The 22,207-nt window shown below is 41.4% G+C and overlaps 1 protein-coding gene, 1 non-coding gene and 1 pseudogene across 2 annotated transcripts in view; 2 read left to right on the top strand and 1 right to left on the bottom strand.

The window, feature by feature from the left end:
• Positions 1-318: 318 nt before the first annotated feature.
• On the top strand, positions 319-1,504 carry LOC125919897 (40S ribosomal protein S24-like; annotated as a pseudogene).
• An 11,022-nt stretch (positions 1,505-12,526) lies between these two features.
• On the bottom strand, positions 12,527-12,598 carry TRNAD-GUC (transfer RNA aspartic acid (anticodon GUC)). The gene has a single exon. It is a non-coding gene; the product is annotated as a tRNA-Asp (tRNA).
• A 413-nt stretch (positions 12,599-13,011) lies between these two features.
• The window catches only part of LTA4H (leukotriene A4 hydrolase), a 34,467-nt gene continuing 25,271 nt past the window's right edge, over positions 13,012-22,207 (top strand). Inside the window, exons 1-3 of the mRNA XM_049626109.1 lie at positions 13,012-13,264; positions 19,662-19,792; positions 21,299-21,419. Coding sequence (XP_049482066.1) covers positions 13,106-13,264; positions 19,662-19,792; positions 21,299-21,419 — 411 coding nt within the window. The 5' untranslated portion in view covers positions 13,012-13,105. The remainder of the gene's footprint in view (positions 13,265-19,661; positions 19,793-21,298; positions 21,420-22,207) is intronic.

Here is a 22,207-nt window from a genome sequence, read left to right as displayed (position 1 = left end):
AGCTACAAATTCAATACAATCCCCATCAAAATTCCAATTGTATTTTTCATAGAAACAGAACAAACTATTCTAAAATTTGCACGGAACCACACAAGACTCCACGTTAGCCAAAGCAATCTTCAGAGAGACGAACAAAACTGGGGGCATCATGCTCCCTGATTTCAAACTACATTACAAAGTATAGTAATCAAAATAGTATGGCACTGGCACAAAAACAGACACATAGATCAATGGAACAGAATGAAGACCTAGAAGTGAGCCCAAGTATATATGGTCAATTAATTTGTGGCAAAAGGAGCCAAGAATGTACTATGAGGAATGGACAATCTCTTCAATAAATGGTATTGGGAAAACTGAACAGCCACATGCAAAAGAAGGAAACTGGACCATCATCTTATACCATATACAAAAATAAACTCAAAATGGATTAGACTTAAATGTAGAACCTGAAACCATGAACTCCTAGAAGAAAGCATAGGCGATTAGCTCCTTGACTTCAGTCCTGGTGATGATTTTTTTAAATTGGACACCAAAAGCAAAGACAACAAAAGCAAAAATAAACAAGTAGGACTATACCAAACAAAAAAGCTCCTGCACAGCAAAGGAAACCATCACCAAGATGAAAAGGCAACCTGCCAGATGGGAGAAAATATTTGCAAATCATGTATCTGATAAGAGGTTAATATCCAAAATATATAAAGATGTATTCAACTCAATAGCAAAAAAAAAAAAATCTGACTAAAAAAATGGGCAAAGGATCTGAAAATACATTTTTCCAAGGAAGACATCCTGATGGCCAGCAGACACATGAAAAGACGCTTAACATCACTAATCATCAGAGAAATGCAAATCAAAATCAAAATCAAATGCAAATCAAAACCACAATGAGATATTACCTTACACCTGTTAGAATGGCTATTATCAAAAAGACAAGACATAACAAGTGTTGGTGAGGATGTGAAGAAGAGGGAAGCCTTGTGCACCGCTGGTGGGAATATAAATATGATGCAGCCATTATGGAACACAGTCTGGAGGACCCTCAAAAAACTAAGACAGAACTACCATATAGTCATTCTCTTTTCCTCCCTGGCTGCTTGAAGCTCAGCCACCATCAAGAAGGGCACAGTACCTATCTGGGCCAGGAAGTTCATGACCAACCAACTACTTCAGAGGAAACAAGTGCTCATTGATGTTCTTCACCCTGGAAAGGCAACAGTACTTAAGACAGAAGTTCAGGGAAAACTAGCCAGAACGGACAAGACCACACCAGATGCCGTCTTTGTATTTGGATTCAGAACCCATTTTGGTGGTGGCAAAACAACTGGCTTTGGCATGATTTATGGTTCCTTGGATGATGCACAGAAAAATGAACCCAAACATAGACTTGCAAGACATGGCCTGTGTGAGAAGAAAAAGACCTCCAGAAAACAGGGAAAGGACCATAAGAACAGAATGAAGAAGTCAGGGGACTGCAGAAGCCAATGTTGGTATGGGCAACAAGTGAGCCGGAGATTGGAAAACAGAAGGAATAAAGGTTCTGCAGTGACTTTATCTGTGGTGATGGTGCAGATTTTTCATGAGAGGATTAATAAGCCAAGAACTTAAAAATATATATGAGGCGCCTGGGTGGCTCAGTCGGTTAAGCACCCGACTTTGGCTCAGGTCATGATCTCATGGTTCAGATAGTAAGTTTGAGCCCCACATCAGGCTCTGTGCTGACAGCTCAGAGCCTGGAGCCTGCTTTGAATTCTGTGCCTCCTTCTCTCTCTGCCCCTCCCCTTCTCTCTCTCTCTCTCTCTCTCTCTCTCAAAAATAAATAAAAATTAAAAAAAAAAGAAAGAACTTAAAAAAAATAGAACTACCATATGATCCAGCAATTCCACTCTGGGTATTTATCTGAAGAAAATGAAAACACTACCTTGAAAAGATATATGTACCCCCATGTGCATTACAGCATTATTTATAATAGCCAGGATATGAAAACAACCTAAATGTCCATCAGTGGAAGAATGAAAAAGAAAATATGGTGTGTATGTGTGTGTGTGTGTGTGTGTATATGTATACATACAGTTATACACGCATATATACACATATACCTACACTTACAAACACACACACACACACACACACACACACACACACGGTTCAGCCATAAAAACAATCCTGCCATTTGCAACAACAGGAATGGACCTTGAGGGCATTATGATAAGTGAAATAAGTCAGGAAGAGAAAGATAAGTATATACCTACATACCATATGATCTCACTTATATATAGAATTAAAAACAAAACCAACCTGAGAGTTACAGAGAACAGATTGGTGGTTGCCAGAGGTTGGAGGCAGGGGGAGTGGACAAAATACATGAAGAGGGTCAAAAGGTACAAACTTCCAGTCATAAATAAGTAAGTCACGGAAATATAATGTGCAGCTTGGTGACTGCAGTTAATAATACTCTTGCATATTTTAAAGTTGCTAAAAGAGTACATCTTAAAAGTTCTCATCACAAGAAAATAAAATCTGTAGGTATGGTGACAGATGTTAACTAGACTTATTGTAGTGATCATTTTGCAATATACACAAATATCAAATCTTTATGCTGTATACCTCAAATTGTTGTAAAAAAGAAGTTTAAAAATTATGTTAATATGTCTAAAGCACTTAGAATAGGGCCTGATGTAGAGAAAATGCTAACATAAATTACTAAATAAAACAAAATGTGTTTATTGATGAATGCCGTGCCATATCTAGTTTAAAATGATGGCCTACAATTCAGTGCAACTACAGATTTGGTTAAGAAAACATCATAACAAAAGAACAACAAAACTTTACCTTTCTCATGATCATTTATACAGATAACATTAAACATCATATATAGTCCTACTCCTTCTCACACATAGATCGCCCTCTATCCAGTCATACTGTTGGCAAGATGTTATCCAGTAGTTCCACTTTTTATAGGAAATGTAGTTTCTCTTTCCGGCTTTTGTTTCCTAAGGTCTAATATTGCAGACTTATTTTAGCAAAATGTTGCTCAATTTAGCCCACCCAGACTCGTGAGACAACCTGACCGAAACAACCAGGAAGGGAGAAATGGAACAGGATGTACACACAACCCACTACCTTGTGATCATTTTGTAAATGTCAGATTCTGAAATCGGGTCAATGGTCTTGTTATTCTCAGTCTCTGGATGACATTTTCTTAGTTAATTAATTAACGTGTACATGTTAGGGACTTTGGCCAGATATTCTCATTGTATTTCCTTCTTTGGAAACCCTCCAACCTCCACCCTTAAAAAACAATGACTTTTGAAATGGTCTAAGCAAAAGGAAATCTATCTCATTTGCAATGTTTCATGCAGTGGGGTGAAGAAAGGAAGTTAGAAAAAGGCCTGCGGTGAGATCAGGCTACACTGCTGTGCTCAAAAAGGATGTGCTCTGGGGTCACACTCCCTGGTTGGAACCCACGGTCTGCTTTTTCCAAGCTAGTGACTTGAGCAAATTATTTATTTATCAGACCCTCGGTTTCTTCCTTTGTAAAATGGGGATGATAATAATGCCTACCTCGTGGTAGTAGCCAGCTCCAACAAGGCTCCCAATGTCCTCTACCTCCTGGTATTCATGTCTTTGTGTAGTTCCCTCCTATGCTATCAGGGTTGGTCTTGTGTGACCAATCAAATATGGCAGAGGTGATGGTACGTCACTTTTCAAGGCTCAGTGATGCTAGTTTAACCTGGAAAGGTAAGTTTCCAGTGGCTGTGATTTCTTCCGGTTCTAGGGGACAGAAAACCTCAATGAATCCCTGCCCTGATCACTAGGCCAGGGTGGAATGCACAGCCCCAGTGCACATAGGCATCACAGGTAAAATGTGATGGATTCTTCCTTTGGAAATACATCTGGGGGTTCAAGAAGTGTGAGCTATTTTTCTGAATTTGCATTTGGTATCTGACTATGCTCTTAACCATTAACGTCTTAGGAATTACTGTCCCTTTCAATTACCCATCCAAACTTTACACATTCACTCAGGAGAGGTTTCCAAAGCAGGATAGACAATGCATGCAGCAATCATTTGGGTACAGGCAGGAAATACTAAACCTCTAATTTTATTTATGAAAGGGGTCTGCTTCACAGATACGACTTGTGAGATGTAATCATAAACAACTGTATTTTGTTCTTCTACTGTCCCTTTAGCTTTTCTCAGTGGGCCGGCATTATTTCTGTTGCCCCTGGCCAAACCCCTATGCAGGCTCATGACTTTTCTGGAGGCTCAGGTAATTGGAAGTGCTATGCTTAGGTTTCACAGATTGCAGCCTCAATGCAGAAGTTACCGTGTAAGTATAAGTAAGCAAACGAAAATGGCAGAACTAATGCTTCTATTCCAAGATAAGGTAGGTTACCTCGATTTAACAAACAAAATGAAACAATGATGATCAAATCAAATCTGACAGGAAGGTAGCTCTATACGATGCAAAGCAAAATTATGAAGATGGTTATTTAAAATTAAGGATTTATATTCACTATCATTGACCATGACCCTTCCTCTCAATGTATTTTGTGCCATGAGATATTCATTAGTTACATTAGCACATGTAAAGAATTTATAAACAAGCAAAAAACCCCACATTTTTTGAGGGTGTGCCCCCCAAATTTTTATTGATATTGGTTAGCAATTTAAAAAAATGAGACCTCTGCTTTATGTTTCCATGCACGCCTCACTGCTTCCAGAAAGATGCCCACAGACCTCTCCACTGAACTCCTACAGCATTTGTGGACTGGTCCACCTGAATACCCTTTAGTTATTCAGTCACCCACTCTGTTCTCTGGCGGTTTCATTTTACGGTCTTCATTTGCCCAATAAGGTAATGAACTTCCCAAGGACAAGCCAATATCCATGCTGCTTGCTACCCATGAAAGGTGTCTGGTAATACCTCAGAGTTGTATTTAAGCCTGCCTTGAGTACAGTTCCTTTTGGCCTAGAGTTGGGGAATTATAGGGCTTTCCCGCTCCAAGTGAACAATGGGTGAAGAGTGGGCAGAAGGAGGAAAAGGAAACATTTTTTTAAAATTCCAAAGAATCTGGAAGATTTGCTCTGTGTGATTCCTTAAAGAGCAGAAATAAAAGCCAAAGCTATCACAAAATAGCACTTAATTTCTAATTTTATGTTATTCTAGTTCAATGATTCCTCTCGGAAATAAAGAGGAAGCATTTGAGGACTGTGAAATTCCGGGAATCCAAGCTCTCTTTGACAAGCAATAATCTCAGCTTCCACTGTTCTTTCCTTCCCCCCCCCCCACCCCTCCTTCCTTTGTCCCATCCTCCCTCCCCTCCTTCTTGGATTCCTTTCCCATCTACTGAGGACCCACCTACCACATTGTACTGAGCTGGGTGCTCTGAGAGAGTAAGGTATCCCCAGGGAAAGCTTGCCACCTTAACTGCTTTGGGAACAGAGAGAGGTTGAAAGAAACAAATGTGAACTGACTGGAAGGGCAAGAATATGTACAGTTGACTCTCCTTACTTGCTGTGGTTGTGTTCTATATAAAGTTGCAGTGAGCACTGAATTAGTGAAACCTGAACCACTGCTCCCAGGGGAAACACAGTGGGGTTCTGTGAACTTTTGGTGGCATTTCTCAATCAATACATAACTTGTTTTAATTTTTTTTTAATGTTTATTTTTGAGAGAGAGAGGGAGGGGGGGAGAGTGCAAGTAGGGGAGGGGCAGAGAGAGAGGGAGACACAGAATCTGAAGCAGGCTCCAGGCTGTGAGCTGTCAGCACAGAGCCCAATATGGGGCTCAAACCCATGAACCATGGGATCATGACCTGAGCTGAAGTTGGACGCCTAACTGACTGAGCTACCCAGGAGCGCCTTAATACATAACCTTGTTTTATGTGTGCTTCTGTCCAAAGATACCTTATCTAATACAGGGTTGATTCATTAACATCAAACTCATAGCCCCCAGCAATGTGAGTCATGCCTGAACGAAGCTTCTCTAACACATGTATGTTCTCCATGGGGCACATCATAGCGTTCCTGTGCTTAGGAAAACAAGACAGCACTTCAGCATTTGCTTGGAGGACATTTAGAACAGTGAAATGACCCCCCCCCCAAAAAAGCACAAAAATGTGAAAAACATGACACTAAACACCACAAAAAGGACACTTGTTTACAGTGTAAGCTGTAGGCAGAAACAAGAAGGCTCAGCTTTGCCTTGTTCAGCTTCAGCTGAGAATGTGAGCCTCAGGCAACTCAATTTTTTCACTGTTCTGCATGTGTCCACAAAGGACCATGAAAGGGCTTCAAGTATTGATTTGGGGTAACAACTAAATTTTAGTGAGTGGATGAACTCACAAATATGAAATCTGCAAATAATGAGGGTTAACTCTGTGTGTTGTGTGTGTGTGTGTGTGTGTGTGTGTGTGTGTAAAGTTCCTATTCAGAAAACTTCAGGACCAACAAGGGAAGGACAATACATTGGGAAGATATTTCTGGAGAAGGGGGCCAGCAAACAGGGGAGAGAGGAGTGAGCAGGGAATCAGTCCAGCACCTTGGCCTGGGGGAGAACAGTGGGGTGCACCCCTGGGAAAGAGTAGAGTCTGGCTGGAGAAGGGTCTGTGTTGGATGCCCGGAGGAGGCAGCACTTGGAAGGGAAGTGGAAAGCAGGGTGGGAGGTGAGGGGACGTGCATGGCTCAGCTGGAGAAGTACTAAGGCACACACCTGCCGGAGAACGTGAGAAGTCAACTATATGAGCCTCTTACTTGGGTTTGCTCAATTCCAAATACAAAGCACAAGAGCCCTTTTATAAGAAATGACAAAATACTAGTTAGTTCTTCAAACACAAATTTGTAAAGGAGAAGAATGTTTAGAAGGAAAGACTTTTAGGTAGATCTTTGCTGCAAACGTATTTCACAAGCAAATAGCAATCACCCCTGCTCTGCAGGCAAACAAGAGAAACTGGGCTCAACGCCAACCAACCTGAGACAGAAATACTGTTTTTGAAATCAGTAATGACACTTGTCAAACCCCACACATGCTTTAAGCCATCAGAACAAAAGGTGTAAGTACCTACTTTGATGAAATACCACTGGCTACTTAGCAGGAAAAATGTAAGTAGAGCCGGAATCTCTGAGTCAGAAAAAACCCCAGTGCGGTTGAATCTTGCAATCAGGTGCACCTAGAAAAGAAACAGTAGGGACTGAGAAGAAAATAAAGTATGATTTAGATCAGCATTTCGGAAGAATTTTTTTAAGTTTATTTATTTATTTTTGAGAGGGGGAGAGAGTGAGCAAGAACACACACTGGGGAGAGAAGAGAGAGAGGGAGAGACAATCCCAAGCAGGCTCTGTGCTATCAGTGCAGAGCCCCGTGCAGGGCTTGAACTCATGTGAGGCTTGAATTCATGCGGGGCTTGAACCCAAGAACCATGAGATCATGACCAGAGCTGAAACCAAGAGCCAGCTTAACTGACAGAGCCACCCAGGCGTCCCTGTGAAGAAAATTTGTTTCTTGTAACTTGAAAACAGCCTCCCTTCCTGCTTGATGCACCTTTCCCTACTCCAGCTGGGAGCTTGTTGGGTTTGAGTCCATAATGAGAGAGCCTGGGTTGCTGCAATGAATGAGTTTTGGCTTGGTGCAGAGGTCCCAAAGGAATGGGACCTGGCATGGGTCAAAGCAGCACGTCCAAACCTGGCTGCAATATGTCCACCAAAAGACATGTTCTGGAATGTGCTATAGCAGCACCATTCACAGTAATGCAGAACTGAAAATTATCCTAATGTCCATCCACAGTAGGACAGATAAATATATCGTGGTCTACCCACACATGTAACACTACACAGCAATGAGGACACATAACCCAGAACTATACATAACAATATGGAAGAATCTTACAAATATAAGAGCTAAAGAATCCAGGCATGAGAGTACCTACTGTACATTTCTGTTTAAGTAAAGGAAATATAAATAACAAAACAGGTAGAAGTAATATGTTGTTAGCAATCAAGCAGTGATTACCTCCGGGGAGCGAGGCTTATAGAGAATAGGAGAGAATTTGAGGGGGCCATCTAGTGGGGTGGCGGTGATGCTCTGTATCTAATCTGGGTACTGATTGCACTGGTGTGTGTTCAGTTTATAAAGCTCAGTGAGCTATGCACTTATGATATGTGCACTTTTATGAGTAGATACTATGGTCCAATGAAAATGTTTGTAAAGGGTTTACCATTTACAAGAGGACAGTAAGTGCATTTTCTGTTGCAAGCAAACATATTGCCTGGTGACATCAGAGGGCAAGAAAGAGTTCAAGAAGCAGCTTTTTCTTTGCTTCAAAGCCATCAAAGAGTAAAGCACTGAATAAAAGTATCCCTGGAACCTCATATGAAAGCCTCATTCATTTGTACGTTTATTCATCCATCCAACAAACACGCTCAGAGATGGAAAATATACCATCTGGAAATTCAGGACACTCCATCGAGTGGGGAAAAAGGACAAATAAACTGATACTTATGCTGTATTGGGGATGACATTAGAGTATTAGAGGAGTACCGATTTGAGGATCCAGGGCCAGGACTCCAAGAGAAGGAGTCCTGATATGTTTGATAACTCTTGAACTGAATTTTCTCCAATCCCAAAAGTATCCTTTGAGTCTCTAAGGCAGTGGTTTAATTTAATATTCATACTGATCCCTGGGAGTATCTTATTAAGAAGCAGATTCTGAGCCAGCAAGCCAGGGCCAGGGCCTGAGATCTGTATTTCTGGTGAGGCTTTTAAGAGACACTGATACTGCTGGTCTTGGAACCCTACTTGGTGTGGGGGAAACAGAGAAGGTCATGTGACCAGCAGGCCCACCCAGCACAGCTTGACAATCTATCCTGTTCTGGCCAGTGCCTCCCGTGGGCACAAACAGAGAAGCAAATGGCAAATCTGTGTGAGAGGCTCTCCAGACCCAGCCTGCTTTCAACCAGGGATAGGGGCCGGGGAGGGGGAGAGAGGAGGTAGAAGGAGTTAGGGCAGGTGGAGAGGGTCGCTTATGCTATTTTACTAACTGGGAAGAACTTTGTCTTGTGCTCCCTTCATTTCTGGCCTCCCCAGCTGCCCTCACCTTTTCTTGTTACGACCAGACTACAGATGTGAATATCAAGTATAACATTCTTGAACACACAAAAACAGATTTCATAGAAAAATGCAGAAATGGGTCAGGGCTGCCTCAACCATTTTGTGAACTAAACATGAAAAAAAAAAGTAGCTAAAATAATTTCTTCCACTTTCTCACCCATTGGAAGGAGAACAGGAAGGGCATCACGTACACTTCTGTTCTGTCAGGAGAAGAGATTCTGCTAGACTCCTGTCCAAACGAGAGGGACGGGAGAGAGCTCCTGGGAGAGAACTCTTTCTAGGAGCCCTGGGGACTGGGTGGAGGTTAAGTCTTAAGGAAGAGCTCCAGAGAGCTGAGATCTTTCTTGCACAAGCTGCTCTGAGCTTGGCTGAAGTTTGGGGTGTGAAGGTGACCCTGAAGAGCTAGACATGATGGAAATAGGAAGTCATGTGTTAATATACCTATTGCGATTTCCCAAGTTTCCTAAATGTAAATATATTTCAAAAACAGGTGATCATCACTAATGTTGGGAACTCTCTTTAGAGGTCTCTTTTGGCTCTATCTGCTGATTTCCCATGTCTTGGTTGCTTCTCATTTTCCAGGTCTTCCTAAAAACTCTGGCTAACAAAATAAGGAAAAACACATATTAACATGACCAAAATGGACAAAATAAAAGCCAATAAAAATAATAGCAGCAAACATGTAACAAATGATCACTATGCCAAGTACAATGCTTAGCACTTCACATGCATTATTTCATTTCATCCTTCCAACAACCCCACGAGGCACAGGTATCTCAATTTTCCTGAAAAGATTGAGGATTCTAGGGATTAAGTAATTTTTCCAGGTGAGCAGTAGAGCTAAAATACTCCCTGTTCAAATGGCTCTGTAAATATATTTACTACTTCTTTTAATAAACTTTTACATTTCATCCTTAATAAAGTCTCCTTTTGTATATCATTCTTAGTGTTATCATTCTTTTATAGAAGCAATGGAAAAGTTCATGTTTTTATTTTTTTAATGTTTATTTATTTTTGAGAGAGAGAGAGAGAGTGTGAGTGGGGTAGGGGCAGAAAGAGAAGGAGACACAGAATCCAAAGCAGGCTCCAGGCTCTGAGCTGTCGGCACAGAGCCCAACGCAGGGCCGAAACCCATGAACCATGAGATCGTGACCTGAGCTAAAGTTGGATGCATAACTGACTGAGCCACCCACGTGGCCCAAGCTTCATGTTTTTAAACCTTCCCAATCCACCACTGGATATGAAGAAAACTTCTATTGTTTGTGAATTGCTAATTTTGTACACTGTATTTGGGGTCAGTGGTATCTTAGAAGGTAATTGCTACTGAATATCTATCTTTTGACTAATCTATTAATCAATTTGAGGAATTCATTTGTGGTTGCCTGTGACTACCTCTTTTTGCACACATTGGTATAAACCCTGTGGGCTCCTGGTAATCGATAATAGAAGATGATGATATTGACATTCTTTTATTAAAACAAACTATCCTTTCTCCATGAGGAAGATCATTTGATCTTCAAATGTATGCAAATGTCAAAAAATGCAAATCTCAAAAAATGTGTGCAAATGTCAACTATGTCACGGATTCTTAGGTCCTATGAAATTCAGACTTTTGCACGTGTAAAATATTGGATTTCATAGTTTTGGATGTTTTTATATTATTTTGTTTTCCTTTGGCTTGCTTAAGCCAACACCAACCACACTTCTTAAATCTTCAATTTCTTCTTCTCTAGAAACCCGTTCACATCTATATCTAAGCATGTTAAAGAATCTCTTTCCCTAAAAAAATAAAAAACACTCTCAATGCCACATTCTTCTCTATTCCTCTTTTGTCTTCCTTTCTCAACTTGGCCAAACGTCTTGACACGTTCTATCTCCCTGTTCTCTTTTACTGCTCAACCTACTGCTCTCCAGCATCCACCTTCCACGAAATTACAAACCTCAATAAAACCACCATCCTGCCTACTTCCACCCCGTTGCTGAATCCAAAGGAGGCTTTTTATTTTTTATTTTAATGGCCCTCCAGGCTGCATTTGACACTGCTGGTTGGCTCTTCCTAGTTTGTTTCATGAGTTCTTACTCTCCTTGACCCTTTTTAAAAATTTCAGCTTTATTGAGACATAATTGACAAATAAAACTGTAATATATTTAAAGTATACATTGTGGTGATTTGATATATGCATACATTGTGAAAGGATTCCCTCCTTCCTTTAGCATTTTTTGTTAGAACCTGCTGTTCTCCCAGCTTTCAACCTGTTTTCACTGCTGTTCCCTTTACACACTCTACTTCGACTGAGCTCATTCACTGCCAGAGCTTCACCTGCCACATTCCCGGATGTTCTGATATCTGCCATAAACTTCCCCAGATCTATGGATTTAAATATCCAAGTGATTCACAGACATCTCCACTTTGACTCCTATACATTCTAAAACTCTGAGTGTCCAAAATTAAACTTAGATCATCCCGCCTAAATCTGTCCTCTTAATATGGTTGCTCACCTTAATGATTGCTCACACACTGAAGCCAAAAATCTGAGAAACACTTTAGGCTGCTTCTTAGTCTGTGAATCCACTTATCTCTTAAGTATTCCTTCTTTTCTCTCTTTACTTATTCTCTTTTGTTAGGCCCCCTGCATCCTCTTCCTGGACTATTCTAATAGTTTCCTAACTCACCTGCCTCTGTTTTTGATAACTCATAGCCATTCTCTGAATAACCACCAGCGTTCTCTCCATGACATGAATCTGACCATGTCCCTCACTTGTTTAAAATTCTTCAATGCCCCGCCTCCCCCCCCCCACCACCACCACCCCCACCCCGCTCCATAAATTCAGGATTAAAGAACCAGCTATTTAAAGTCCTCTGAATCCTGTCCTCTCCCAGTTTTTCCAGCTTCAACTCTGAGGTCCCATCCCAAAGGAAATCATCCTTCAATCTTTCCTCACCTTCTGGAAGAGCCCCAGAGCCGAGCTAGATGTCCCAGCTCCAAATTCCAATCTTGTGGCCAGCACATACTCAACATCACAGAATTCTCTCATTACAGTATATTGAAATGACCTTCCTAAATTTCTAAAACGGGAATATTGGCTTATTCTGTTTTTGCTCTCCAGGGCTTGGAAATGTACCTAAGAAGCACTAAAGAAAATCCTGTTGAACTGATGCAATATTTAGCTCACGTGTATTGGGTTGCCAACACGGCAAGCCAGCAACCAAACAACTCTTAAAAAGTAACGCTTACAGGTAATTTGACATTGGTTATTTCTTCCGTACTAACTTTAAAAATGTTTGAAGGTGCACTTTTACCACAGTTGTTGTAAAGGTAATAAAAGAAAACGAAAAAACTTTTAAAATGTTTGAAGGTGCACTTTTATCACAGTTGTTGTGAAGGTAATAAAGGAAAACGAAGAAAACCAACTCGTGCCTCCCCGTCGGGGAATCGAACCCCGGTCTCCCGCGTGACAGGCGGGGATACTCACCACTATACTAACGAGGAACTGCACGAGGACGGGCCTTCTGCTAGGCCTCTTATTGCTTCTGACCCTGCCCTATCTTTACTGCCCGCTACTACCAACAGGTCTGACATTCTTCAATTGCCATTGCAATTTCTACCGAAGTTGGACGAAACTAAAATGGAAGCGTTCAATTGATCTCCCCGCTACACTTGGGATCATTTCCGTCGGCCCACCCCTCCACCGGCTGCTCCCACTTCCCTCCTCTTCCTCCTCCTCCCCTTTCAGGAATGTCCCCAGTCCTTTCAGCACCCCTCCACACACACTCCCAGGGAGCATAGCGCACGCCTCCTCGCTCTGCATCACGGAACTTGTAGTTCCAGCCACGGGGCAACCTACTCTTCTCTCACTTTGAGAAACTTCCCTTCCCGGCGGGCGCCACGAGTCCTTCAGCTCTTCTTTACCTCCCTCCCTCCTCTCGCTCTCAGTCGAGTAGTCTGGCAGCTGGGTTTTGGGGTGCAGATCGGCGTGCGGAGGGACTCCCCAGAGCCATGCCCGAGGTAGTGGATACGTGCTCCTTGGCCTCTCCGGCTTCGGTCTGCCGGACCAAGCACCTGCACCTACGCTGCAGCGTCGACTTTACCCGCCGGGTGTTGACCGGCACCGCCGCGCTCACGGTGCAGTCTCAGGAGGACAATCTGCGCAGCCTGGTACGGTGGGACGAGCGCCCAGTGTCCGCCTCTCTCCGGCCGCCCGCGTCGCGTCCCTTTCCCCGCTGCCGCCCCTTCCCAGCCCCGCACCTCGGTCCGTCTGCAGCCCTCAACTCACATTCCACACCTCCCCTTCAGCCCTCACTCATTTCTCAGCCTCCCCTTCCTCAGCCCCACTCACCCTATATCTCCTCCTCCCATACCCACTTATGTCTCTGCATCCCTCCGTCAGCCCCTGAATATACCTAAGTGTCTTTTCCTGCGCCCCTCTCCCCAGACTCTTCTTCCCAGTCCCTGGGCACATCCTAGCGCCCCATCCACGCCCTGCTCCTCACCCAGCGCTCAGGCTTCATTTTAGCACGAACCCTCCCTCCCCTGTAATCCTAGTTTCTGGCGCTAACCCCCTTGTGGCCTCCCCATTTCCTCGGCCTGCAGCCCAGAACTCCCTCCTCGGGCCCCAGATTTCTTCCAGTCCCCCAGCGCACCTTCCTCAGTCCACAGTCTCATCTAAGTCTCACACCCGATGTCCTGCGGATGCTGATCCTTTGCTCCCACGCACCTTATTTCAACCTGCACGTCTGCAGGACGGGACCCATCGACCTATCGTAGTCTTTCCTCAGCCTCCCTACCAGTGTTTCTCAAATCCGTTAGGATTTCCAGCTCCAGACCCGTCTATCCCTACTGCTTTGGTATTTCCAGTCTCTGCTAACTCTAGATGCAGCTCTTTTTCTCCAGGGTCATGGTCCTTCTACCTTTGACTCTTATTGCCCTTCTCTTCAAATAATTTAAGGACCGTTGGGCCATTCAGGCTTTCTAAGCGTATCTCAATGCAGTGCATTATAGTTGGTTCCAAGGAGCGAGTAATTATTGCGTTTCTTAGAAAGTAATGTACTTTCACAAGATCGCTAGCCACTTGAGTGATGAAAAGTTTGTTTAGATTTGTTTAGATTTATGGAGCGTTATTAAATTATTTTATGTGTACAACATAACTTGTTTTCAGTGTTCTTACTCAAAGTGATAGTATTTGGATTGTACCTTTCACCTGAAGAATTTCATAGGTGAGCATTTTAGAAATAAGAGGGACAAGGGTTTAAAATGCCAGGCCCAGTGTATTTTGCATAGAGTATTGTGGCATCTACTAAAGCACAGCCTTAAGCAACCTGACCACCATATGTTGTAGGCTTGATGGTGGGAAATTAGTGGGGTCAATTAGTTGGATATAATTATAAGTTTAGATAAGAATTGGTGGTTCTCATGACTCCTGTTTGTGTAATAGGCCTGTGTTTTGAGTTTATTAATATGAACTAATGTAGCAGGTAACCTACTCTTTGTCCTTTAACATCTTGCTAGACTGATTCTGATTTGAAAAGTAGGTGGACTCCTCTATATATTGATATTTAGTCACCAAAAATACTACAAGGAAGAAAATTAATATCACAGGCAAGAAGATATCTATTTCCTTGTAGGTTGTACTTTGTTCTGCCTGAAGTACCATGCTATCTTTTATTGCAGGCAGCTTTGCCCTGGTAGGATTGGCCACTTCAATGCAATCTCTCTTTTTATTAAAAGAAAGTAGATTTTGATAGTTTATCACTGCTTAATACGACCTTGCACTCTCACCTGTTCTGTAAAAATAAAGACTGAACTCTGATCCTTGAGGAAGCACAAGACAGGATGCTTCAATCTGGAAAAGAATGTACATTCAATGTTCCAATCTAAAAACTTGCCCATGGTTTTCTTCATTCCCCAAATCTTGAGAGAAGTAAGGTTTTTAAATCAGGATGTCTGGCTGGCATGTCTGTTTAGTAAATTAGAGCCTAGAATTATAATGTTAGATTTTATGCAAGGAAGTGTAGTTGTATACAGTGACATCTGTTTGTAATTTGCTTATTTATCACAACAACTTGAGGCCAAGAGTTTGGTTTTATTTATTCAACATTAGCATCTTTCCTCCACTAGATTACAGGCTCTTGAAGGTAGTTCTGTGTTTCATGGCTCTTTGTATCTCAGGTTCTTAGTATAGCACCTGGCAGGTAGAGGACGTGTTGTTAGTTTGATGAACTAATGGATGAATTCAATTAGAAAGCAGTGCCTAAAGTTTACATGGGCTGCACTAAAAATGTGCTAAGTGTATCTTGAAGGTGAGAGGACCTCATCCTCACCACCACCAATAGAGAGGACCCAGTGGCAGTGCTGGGTGAGGACATCAAGTGTCCTTTCTCACTTCATTCTCAGAGTCCTTGATGCTGGGAATGTTGAAGGAACCCTGCTAGGACTAAATCCCAGCTTTTCTGAAAATCCTTCTGAAGTTTTGGGTTATTTGCACTGAAGTTTAATACTCATTTGTGATAACTTCCAAGCATTTGTTTCTTGTATTAAAATTTTCAATTTCTTTAGGTGTTCTGTCAGTTGATGGCTCAAAGAGTTTTTAATGTCTTGACCAAGATCATTCACTAGTAAGTTTCAGAAGCCAGGATGTGAACACAGATCTTTCTGACTGCAAACCCTCCTGTCTTCACTAAGTAAATAGCTGAGCTGGGAATCAAATCAAGGTGTTGTTTTAGTTTTGGTTTTAACAATAACCGCATGCTTTTTTCGTTATAGCATCCTGCAAATAACAAGTAGAAAATGTAGAGACATAATACTGAGGCATAAAGCTTTTTAACTTAATTTTTTTTCATGTTTATTCATTTTTGAGAGAGAGAAAGAACATGTGCGTGAGCAGGGGAAGGGAAGAGAGAGAAAGAGACACAGAATCCAAAGCAGCCTCTGAACTGTTAGCAGAGATCCTGCTGCAGGGCTCAAATCCACGAACTATGAGATCATGACCTGAGCCAAAGTCTGGTGCTTAACCAACTGAGCCACCCAGGTGCCCCATAAAGCTTTTTAATTTAGAGCCATGCTTTGTTGAAGAAAGAATTTGAGCTTGCTTTAAAAAAGCATATACAATATTATAAGATTAAAAATACTTTAAGAATTTAGAGGAAGAGAGGGGCACGTGGGTGGCTCAGTTAGTTAAGCATGAGACTTCAGCTCAGGTCATGATCTCGTGGTTTGTAGGTTTGGGCTCCCCATCGGGCTGTGTGCTGACAGCTCAGAGCCTGAAGCCTGCTTTGGATTCTGTGTCTCCCTCTCTCTCTGCCCCTTCCCCACTCACACTCTGTCTCTCTCTCTCAAATAAACAAACATTAAAAAAAATTTTTTAAAGAATTTGGAGGAAGAGAGAATAAGGGTAGGGAAATCAAATGTATGGCACAAAGTCCTAAAAAAAGAGAAGTGGGTTGCAAGGTTTAACATGGAGCTTCCCAGCAGCCTGTGCAAAAAGGGAATTGGTTATATATTCCATGGCATCTAGCCAGCTGGTTTTGGGGGTGTTATTCAAAGAGGATACTGTGAGATGTAGTAAATCAGTAACTTCCTACTGTTAGTAGGTCTGTTTCTTACAACTGCATGTGGGTATCTTGGTCTTATACACAGTTGGTGTTCAGTAAAACTTTATTGAAAAGTACTAATTCCAGCTTTTCAACTATCCAGTTTCCTTTTTGTCCCTATTACTATTTTTGATCAATTGCTTAATAACATTTATTAGTGAAATTTGAAGGGGAATTTCTTAATTTGAGAATGATAGCTGAGGTTAAGACTTGAGATATATAGCTTAACCACTGTGTTTTCTATTGTCTCTTGGCTCAGCACTTGCTTCATGCTGATATCAACTGATACCTACTACTTTTCAGGTACTGTGCTGAACTCTGGGAATGCAAACCTAAGAAGGTTTCTGTCTTTTTAAGAACCCTCAAGCTAGTAGAGAAAACATAGCAATATAATATGGTACAATAAATGCTATAGGAGAGATTTGGACCAACTACTGTATTAAGTTCAGAGGATATGAAAAAGATTAAAAAAATAGTCATAACAGTAATCTGACTCTCTGACTGAATAGATTTGAAAAGTTTAGGCAATACAGACAAAAGAATATGTTCCTCTGGGAAATGAGCCAGTTGAGTCATCCTTTTGGTTATGAAAGTCGTGTAAACATGAGTAGTTATACACATAGATATTCAAATTAAGTTTTTAAAATAAATCAGTTAGCCAGAAATAGGTACTGGAATAGGAAGGCACAAAGGAGTAACCCTCTCATTCTTAATAAGATATAAATCTAATAAAACCAAATATTCTGAATATGCAAGTGCAAGAAGATAAGTCAGTTCTACTAATTTAGAGTAAGGGAGATGGTTGCGGTGCCCCCAGAAGAAAGTAACCCAAAAGGAATAATTCCCTATTAGCAGGAAAACAGGTGGCTCCCCTAACAAATATGGCTGCTTTAAAAAAAGATCAAACCAGAATGGAGATTTTTTCCAACCAAGTATCATTGACTCTAGAGAGGTAGGAATCAAATTAATGACTGCCCTTGTGACTTCTCCTGAATTTATAATTCAGTTAACCAACTTGAAAGAGAAGCAGCTGGTCCTCTAACTCCCCATGCTACTGCAGCCAGATTTCAGTAAAAAGATGCCAGAAGTAGGGAGATCAGACCACAGGTGGTTCTAAGGCAGGGTCTGGCCTACAGTGGTTGTAGAAGGACAGAGAAGAAAGTATGAGGATGGCATGAAAGAAAAATTTGTTAACTGGCTATGGGGGATTGGGAAGCGGGATCAATTGTGGATTATTTGAATGTCTCAAACCTTAGGTGCCTTGAGGATTCTGTTAACAGAACAGAAATAAAGGGAGAGAACTGATTTCAGGGACATCCAGGTAGCTTCATTTTTGGAATTTTGAGAAGCCCACTGAATATGAGGCAATATTTCCCATGGAAATGTCAAGCAGGCAACTAAGAAACCCAGCAGCAGTCCTGGGGAAGAGGTAACAACTGTAGAAACAGACTGTAGTCATCAGCACAGAGGTATTGGTTGATGATACGGGCGGGATGAGTGAGAATGAGAGAGTGACGAATATGGTAAGAAAATCTAGGGATCCAAGCTAGAACATTGGGACATATCCATTTTTAGGAGCTAGAAAAGAGGTGGAGGAAATGGCATTAGACAAGGAGGAAAACCATTCATGTTTAAACTCAAGCCAAGGAAAGGACATCGAACAGGTGAGGTGGCCCATAAGGGCTATGAGTGGATGGGGGTCCAGATTACAGAGCAGAAAAGACCTCTCCATCAGGAGGTGTGCCCTGCCCTCTCAGTAGCAGAGGATGGAGAAGCCAGACTGAAGAGGGAGAAAGGAAAAAAGGAGGAGAGATTGATGAGGAAGAGGAAGTAGCAGCCATAGGTTGCCCATAGAGTTTAAGAATGGAAGGAGACAGGGGTGCCTGGGTGGCTCGGTGGATTAAGTGTCTGACTCACGATTTCAGCTCAGGTCATGATCTCAGGGTCTGTGAGTTTGAGCCCCATGTCAGCCTGTGTGCTGACAACACGGAGCCTGCTTAGGATTCTGTCTCTCTCTCTCTCTTCCCCTGCTCATGCTCTCGCCTGTGGGTGTGCATGCTCTTTGCCGATCTCTCTTTCTCTCAAAATAAATAAACTTTAAAAAAAGAAAGGAAGGAGACAAATAAATAGGTATCAAGGCAGATTGATCAAGTGAAGTTTAAAAAGTAACATTGGGAGACTTGTTCAGGTTGTTTGGAAACAGTCTTGTGGCATAGGAAGGTTGAAGATTCTAGAGCAAGAGAGAGAGATGATGAAAGGTATGGTCTCTAGGGCTCGGATGGAGGATTATGGGGATGGAAAGCACTCAGACACCTGCTGCCACTCCCTTCCTGCCCCACACAGTTGTCCTTGATGGGCCACGGCAAGTAGACACCCTCTCCCAGTCCTTGGTAGGTCATGTGGTAGGAGCTGACCCCCCCCCCCCCCGGCCCAGGTTGAGCTTTTTCAAGGTACATAATGGCAGTATACAGCCTGCGTATTTGCCCAGCAAGTGCCAGGGGTTCTTTTAACATTGGGATAGATGCAAGTACATAGGAGTTAGAATTTCAGGAAGAAATACATGGTGAGATACATCAAGGAGTGGTGATGAAAGAAACTTTTAAGTTCAAGGTGAATTTTTTTCATAACAGGGAAGTTAAGTTTTAGGAGATAGGAACAAAGGCATTTTAAATTAGATTTGACTTCCACTTAAAACCTCAAATTTGTGGGACTATCCCAGAATTACCTAATGATATATATGCAAACTTTAGAACCAAAAATTTTTCAGGAAGCTTAGAGCCCCAAGAGACGAGACCTACACTAACTTTTGACTTCTTTAATTCTTGTAATTTCACTCTGTATTTTACTCTCTATGAGCAACTAGTTCTACTCTGTGATCATTATAGTTAACCCATAACTAATATTAGTTTTCTCTGGTGTATATAAAACAATTTTCTTATCACTTAAAAACACTAATTTAATTCTAGATTTTGGATACAAAGGACCTCACGATAGAAAAAGTGGTCATCAATGGACAAGACGTTAAATATGCTCTTGGAGAAAGACAAAGTTACAGAGGATCACCAATGGAAATCTCTCTTCCTATTGCTCTGAGCAAGTATGAATATTATTATCTTTCTCTTTTACATAGCTAAATAATAGAGAAAAAGCATTTTTAATGTAAACAATTTTCCTATTTCTAGTTTGAATATAGGTAGTAACTGGTGCTCTTACTGATCTCCTCAGATTAAAGTTTATGGTAAAAATTATATGTTCTTAAGATACTAAAGAAATTCATTGTACAAAATCCTGAAGAATAGGAGTTTTGATAACTGTTACTTCTTTACTGATCATTTTACTAATACCTAGAGTGATGATGGGAGCATGCCATCTTAAGGAGACATTTCAGGATCACCTGGGAAACTTTTACAAGCTGCACATTTTTCACCTTTTCCCCAGAGGCCAGCCACTTTTACTAATGGAATAATGACAATGACAAACATAGAACCGTTTCTGTATACCAGTCTTGAGATAATGCTTTAAATGCGTTTATCTAACTTACCGAATTTACATAATTTATCTAATCCTTACAATAACCGTTGTGGTGTGATTTCCATTTTACAAATGAGGAGAGGGAACCTCAGGGAAATAAAATAACTTATTCAAGAAAGTGGCAGCCACAGTTGTCATATCAGGGGTGTATCCCACTCCTTGATAAATTGGGAAGGGAGAAAGGGTGGAAAAACCATTGGCCTAAAATAAGAGTGATCTACCCTCACCTTCCAGTGGCCAGTATTTTCATGCCTCCTCTTCCTGTTTAAGAAAAAGAAACAACCACATGTAACTTGTCAGGTAGATATCATTGACCTCTTTCTGCAGATAAAGAACTATGGCAGAGGGTGGTCGAATAACTTGCCCAAGTTCCCTGAACCAGTAGGTTGTAGACTCAGGATTCATAGGCATGGCTGCCGGTCTCCACAACTCTTGCTATTTCCTCATTATGAGTGCTGCTCAAACTGTCTGAGGTAAAGGGCCAGTTCTTGGTATTTCCAATCTGTCACAGGCTGATTCTTTTATAAAATGCAATAAAAATGAATTGCTAGGAAGAAGAGATTAAAAGCAAGCACACATTTTTGATTACTAGATTCAGCAGATGTAAAAATGACTACAAGTTTCTAAATGCTTCTTCTCAGTGTCGACCTGTCCTGGTAAGTTTGCAGGCCAGTACAACTCTGTGTCGTGCTGTGACATCCACTGGTGGAGTAGTCACGGTTCCAAAATTATTTCTTCCACTTTCCCGTTATCATAAAAGATTACATGATACCACCACAAGCACAAGTGTGTGACAATCAGTAGTGTACTCCATGAATATTAGTTCCTGTTCCTGTTACATCTTCGTAAGCAGTTAGCATGGTGGAGTGAAAAGGACCCGGAAGCTGGCATTCAGGTAAGAACGTGAGAGGCAAACTTGACCTACTTAGGAGGCAGCATTCCTAGAGCTTAGGCTCCATCAGTCACGAGACCTTGTAAAATATTATTTATAGTATATACTCTGTGTATTATGAACCCAAACTTTAGTTAGATTGAATTATATGCTACTAATGTATTTGTTTGTTGCATACAGAAATCAAGAAGTCGTTATAGAAATTTCTTTTGAGACATCTCCAAAGTCTTCTGCTCTTCAGTGGCTCACTCCTGAACAAACTTCTGGGAAGGAACACCCATATCTCTTTAGTCAGTGCCAGGTAAAAGAGATCTGGAATGATTCATTATACATAGAATTCCCAGCACATTCAGTTCAATGAAGCAAAGTGGACAGTGGTCTCAGGTCTCACCTAAGATAGCATTTTAATGTATGTTATAACAACAATATGTATTTTCATTGATATCTCTCATTATTAACACATTCAGATATTACTTTTAAAAAGAAACTCCCTTCGGTTTGAAATCATGTCCCTTTGAAGTAGACTATCTAGGTCATATTTATATTTTTGTCCCCAGCACCTGGCATAGAACTTGGCATTCTTGAGTGGGCACTCAAGAAATGGTTATAAAATAGAAAGGAAAAAATTAATAAGGCAAAAGTGATATGTACTGGTTATGAAAATGTTAATTATAAATGGAAAGTGAAAGATCAGATTTTTCAGTCTTCTGCAGACATCATTGCCCAGAAGTAACCACCACTGAGTTAGGTTTGCATCTATTCCAGATCTTTCTTACACATTTACAACTGTATATGTTTTGTAAATATATTAAAATACTGTTAAAATGACACGACTTAAACTATTTCTCTTTAAAAACTAAGAATGTAGATGGAACTGGAAGGTATTATGCTGAGTGAAATAAGTCAGTCAGACAAGGACAGATATCATATGTTTTCACTCATATGTGGATCTTGAGAAACTTAACAGAAGACCATGGAGGGGAGGGAAGGGGAAAAAAATAGTTACAAACAGAGAGGGAGGTTAGGCAAACCATAAGAGACCCTTAAATACAGAGAACAAACTGAGGGTTGGTGGGGCGGGGGAGGCTG

The sequence above is a fragment of the Panthera uncia genome, chromosome B4, assembly GCF_023721935.1.
Source record: "Panthera uncia isolate 11264 chromosome B4, Puncia_PCG_1.0, whole genome shotgun sequence".
NCBI classification, from domain to species: Eukaryota; Metazoa; Chordata; class Mammalia; order Carnivora; family Felidae; genus Panthera; species Panthera uncia.
Note: the sequence above shows the minus strand (reverse complement) of the source record. Positions and strands in the feature narration are given on the sequence as shown.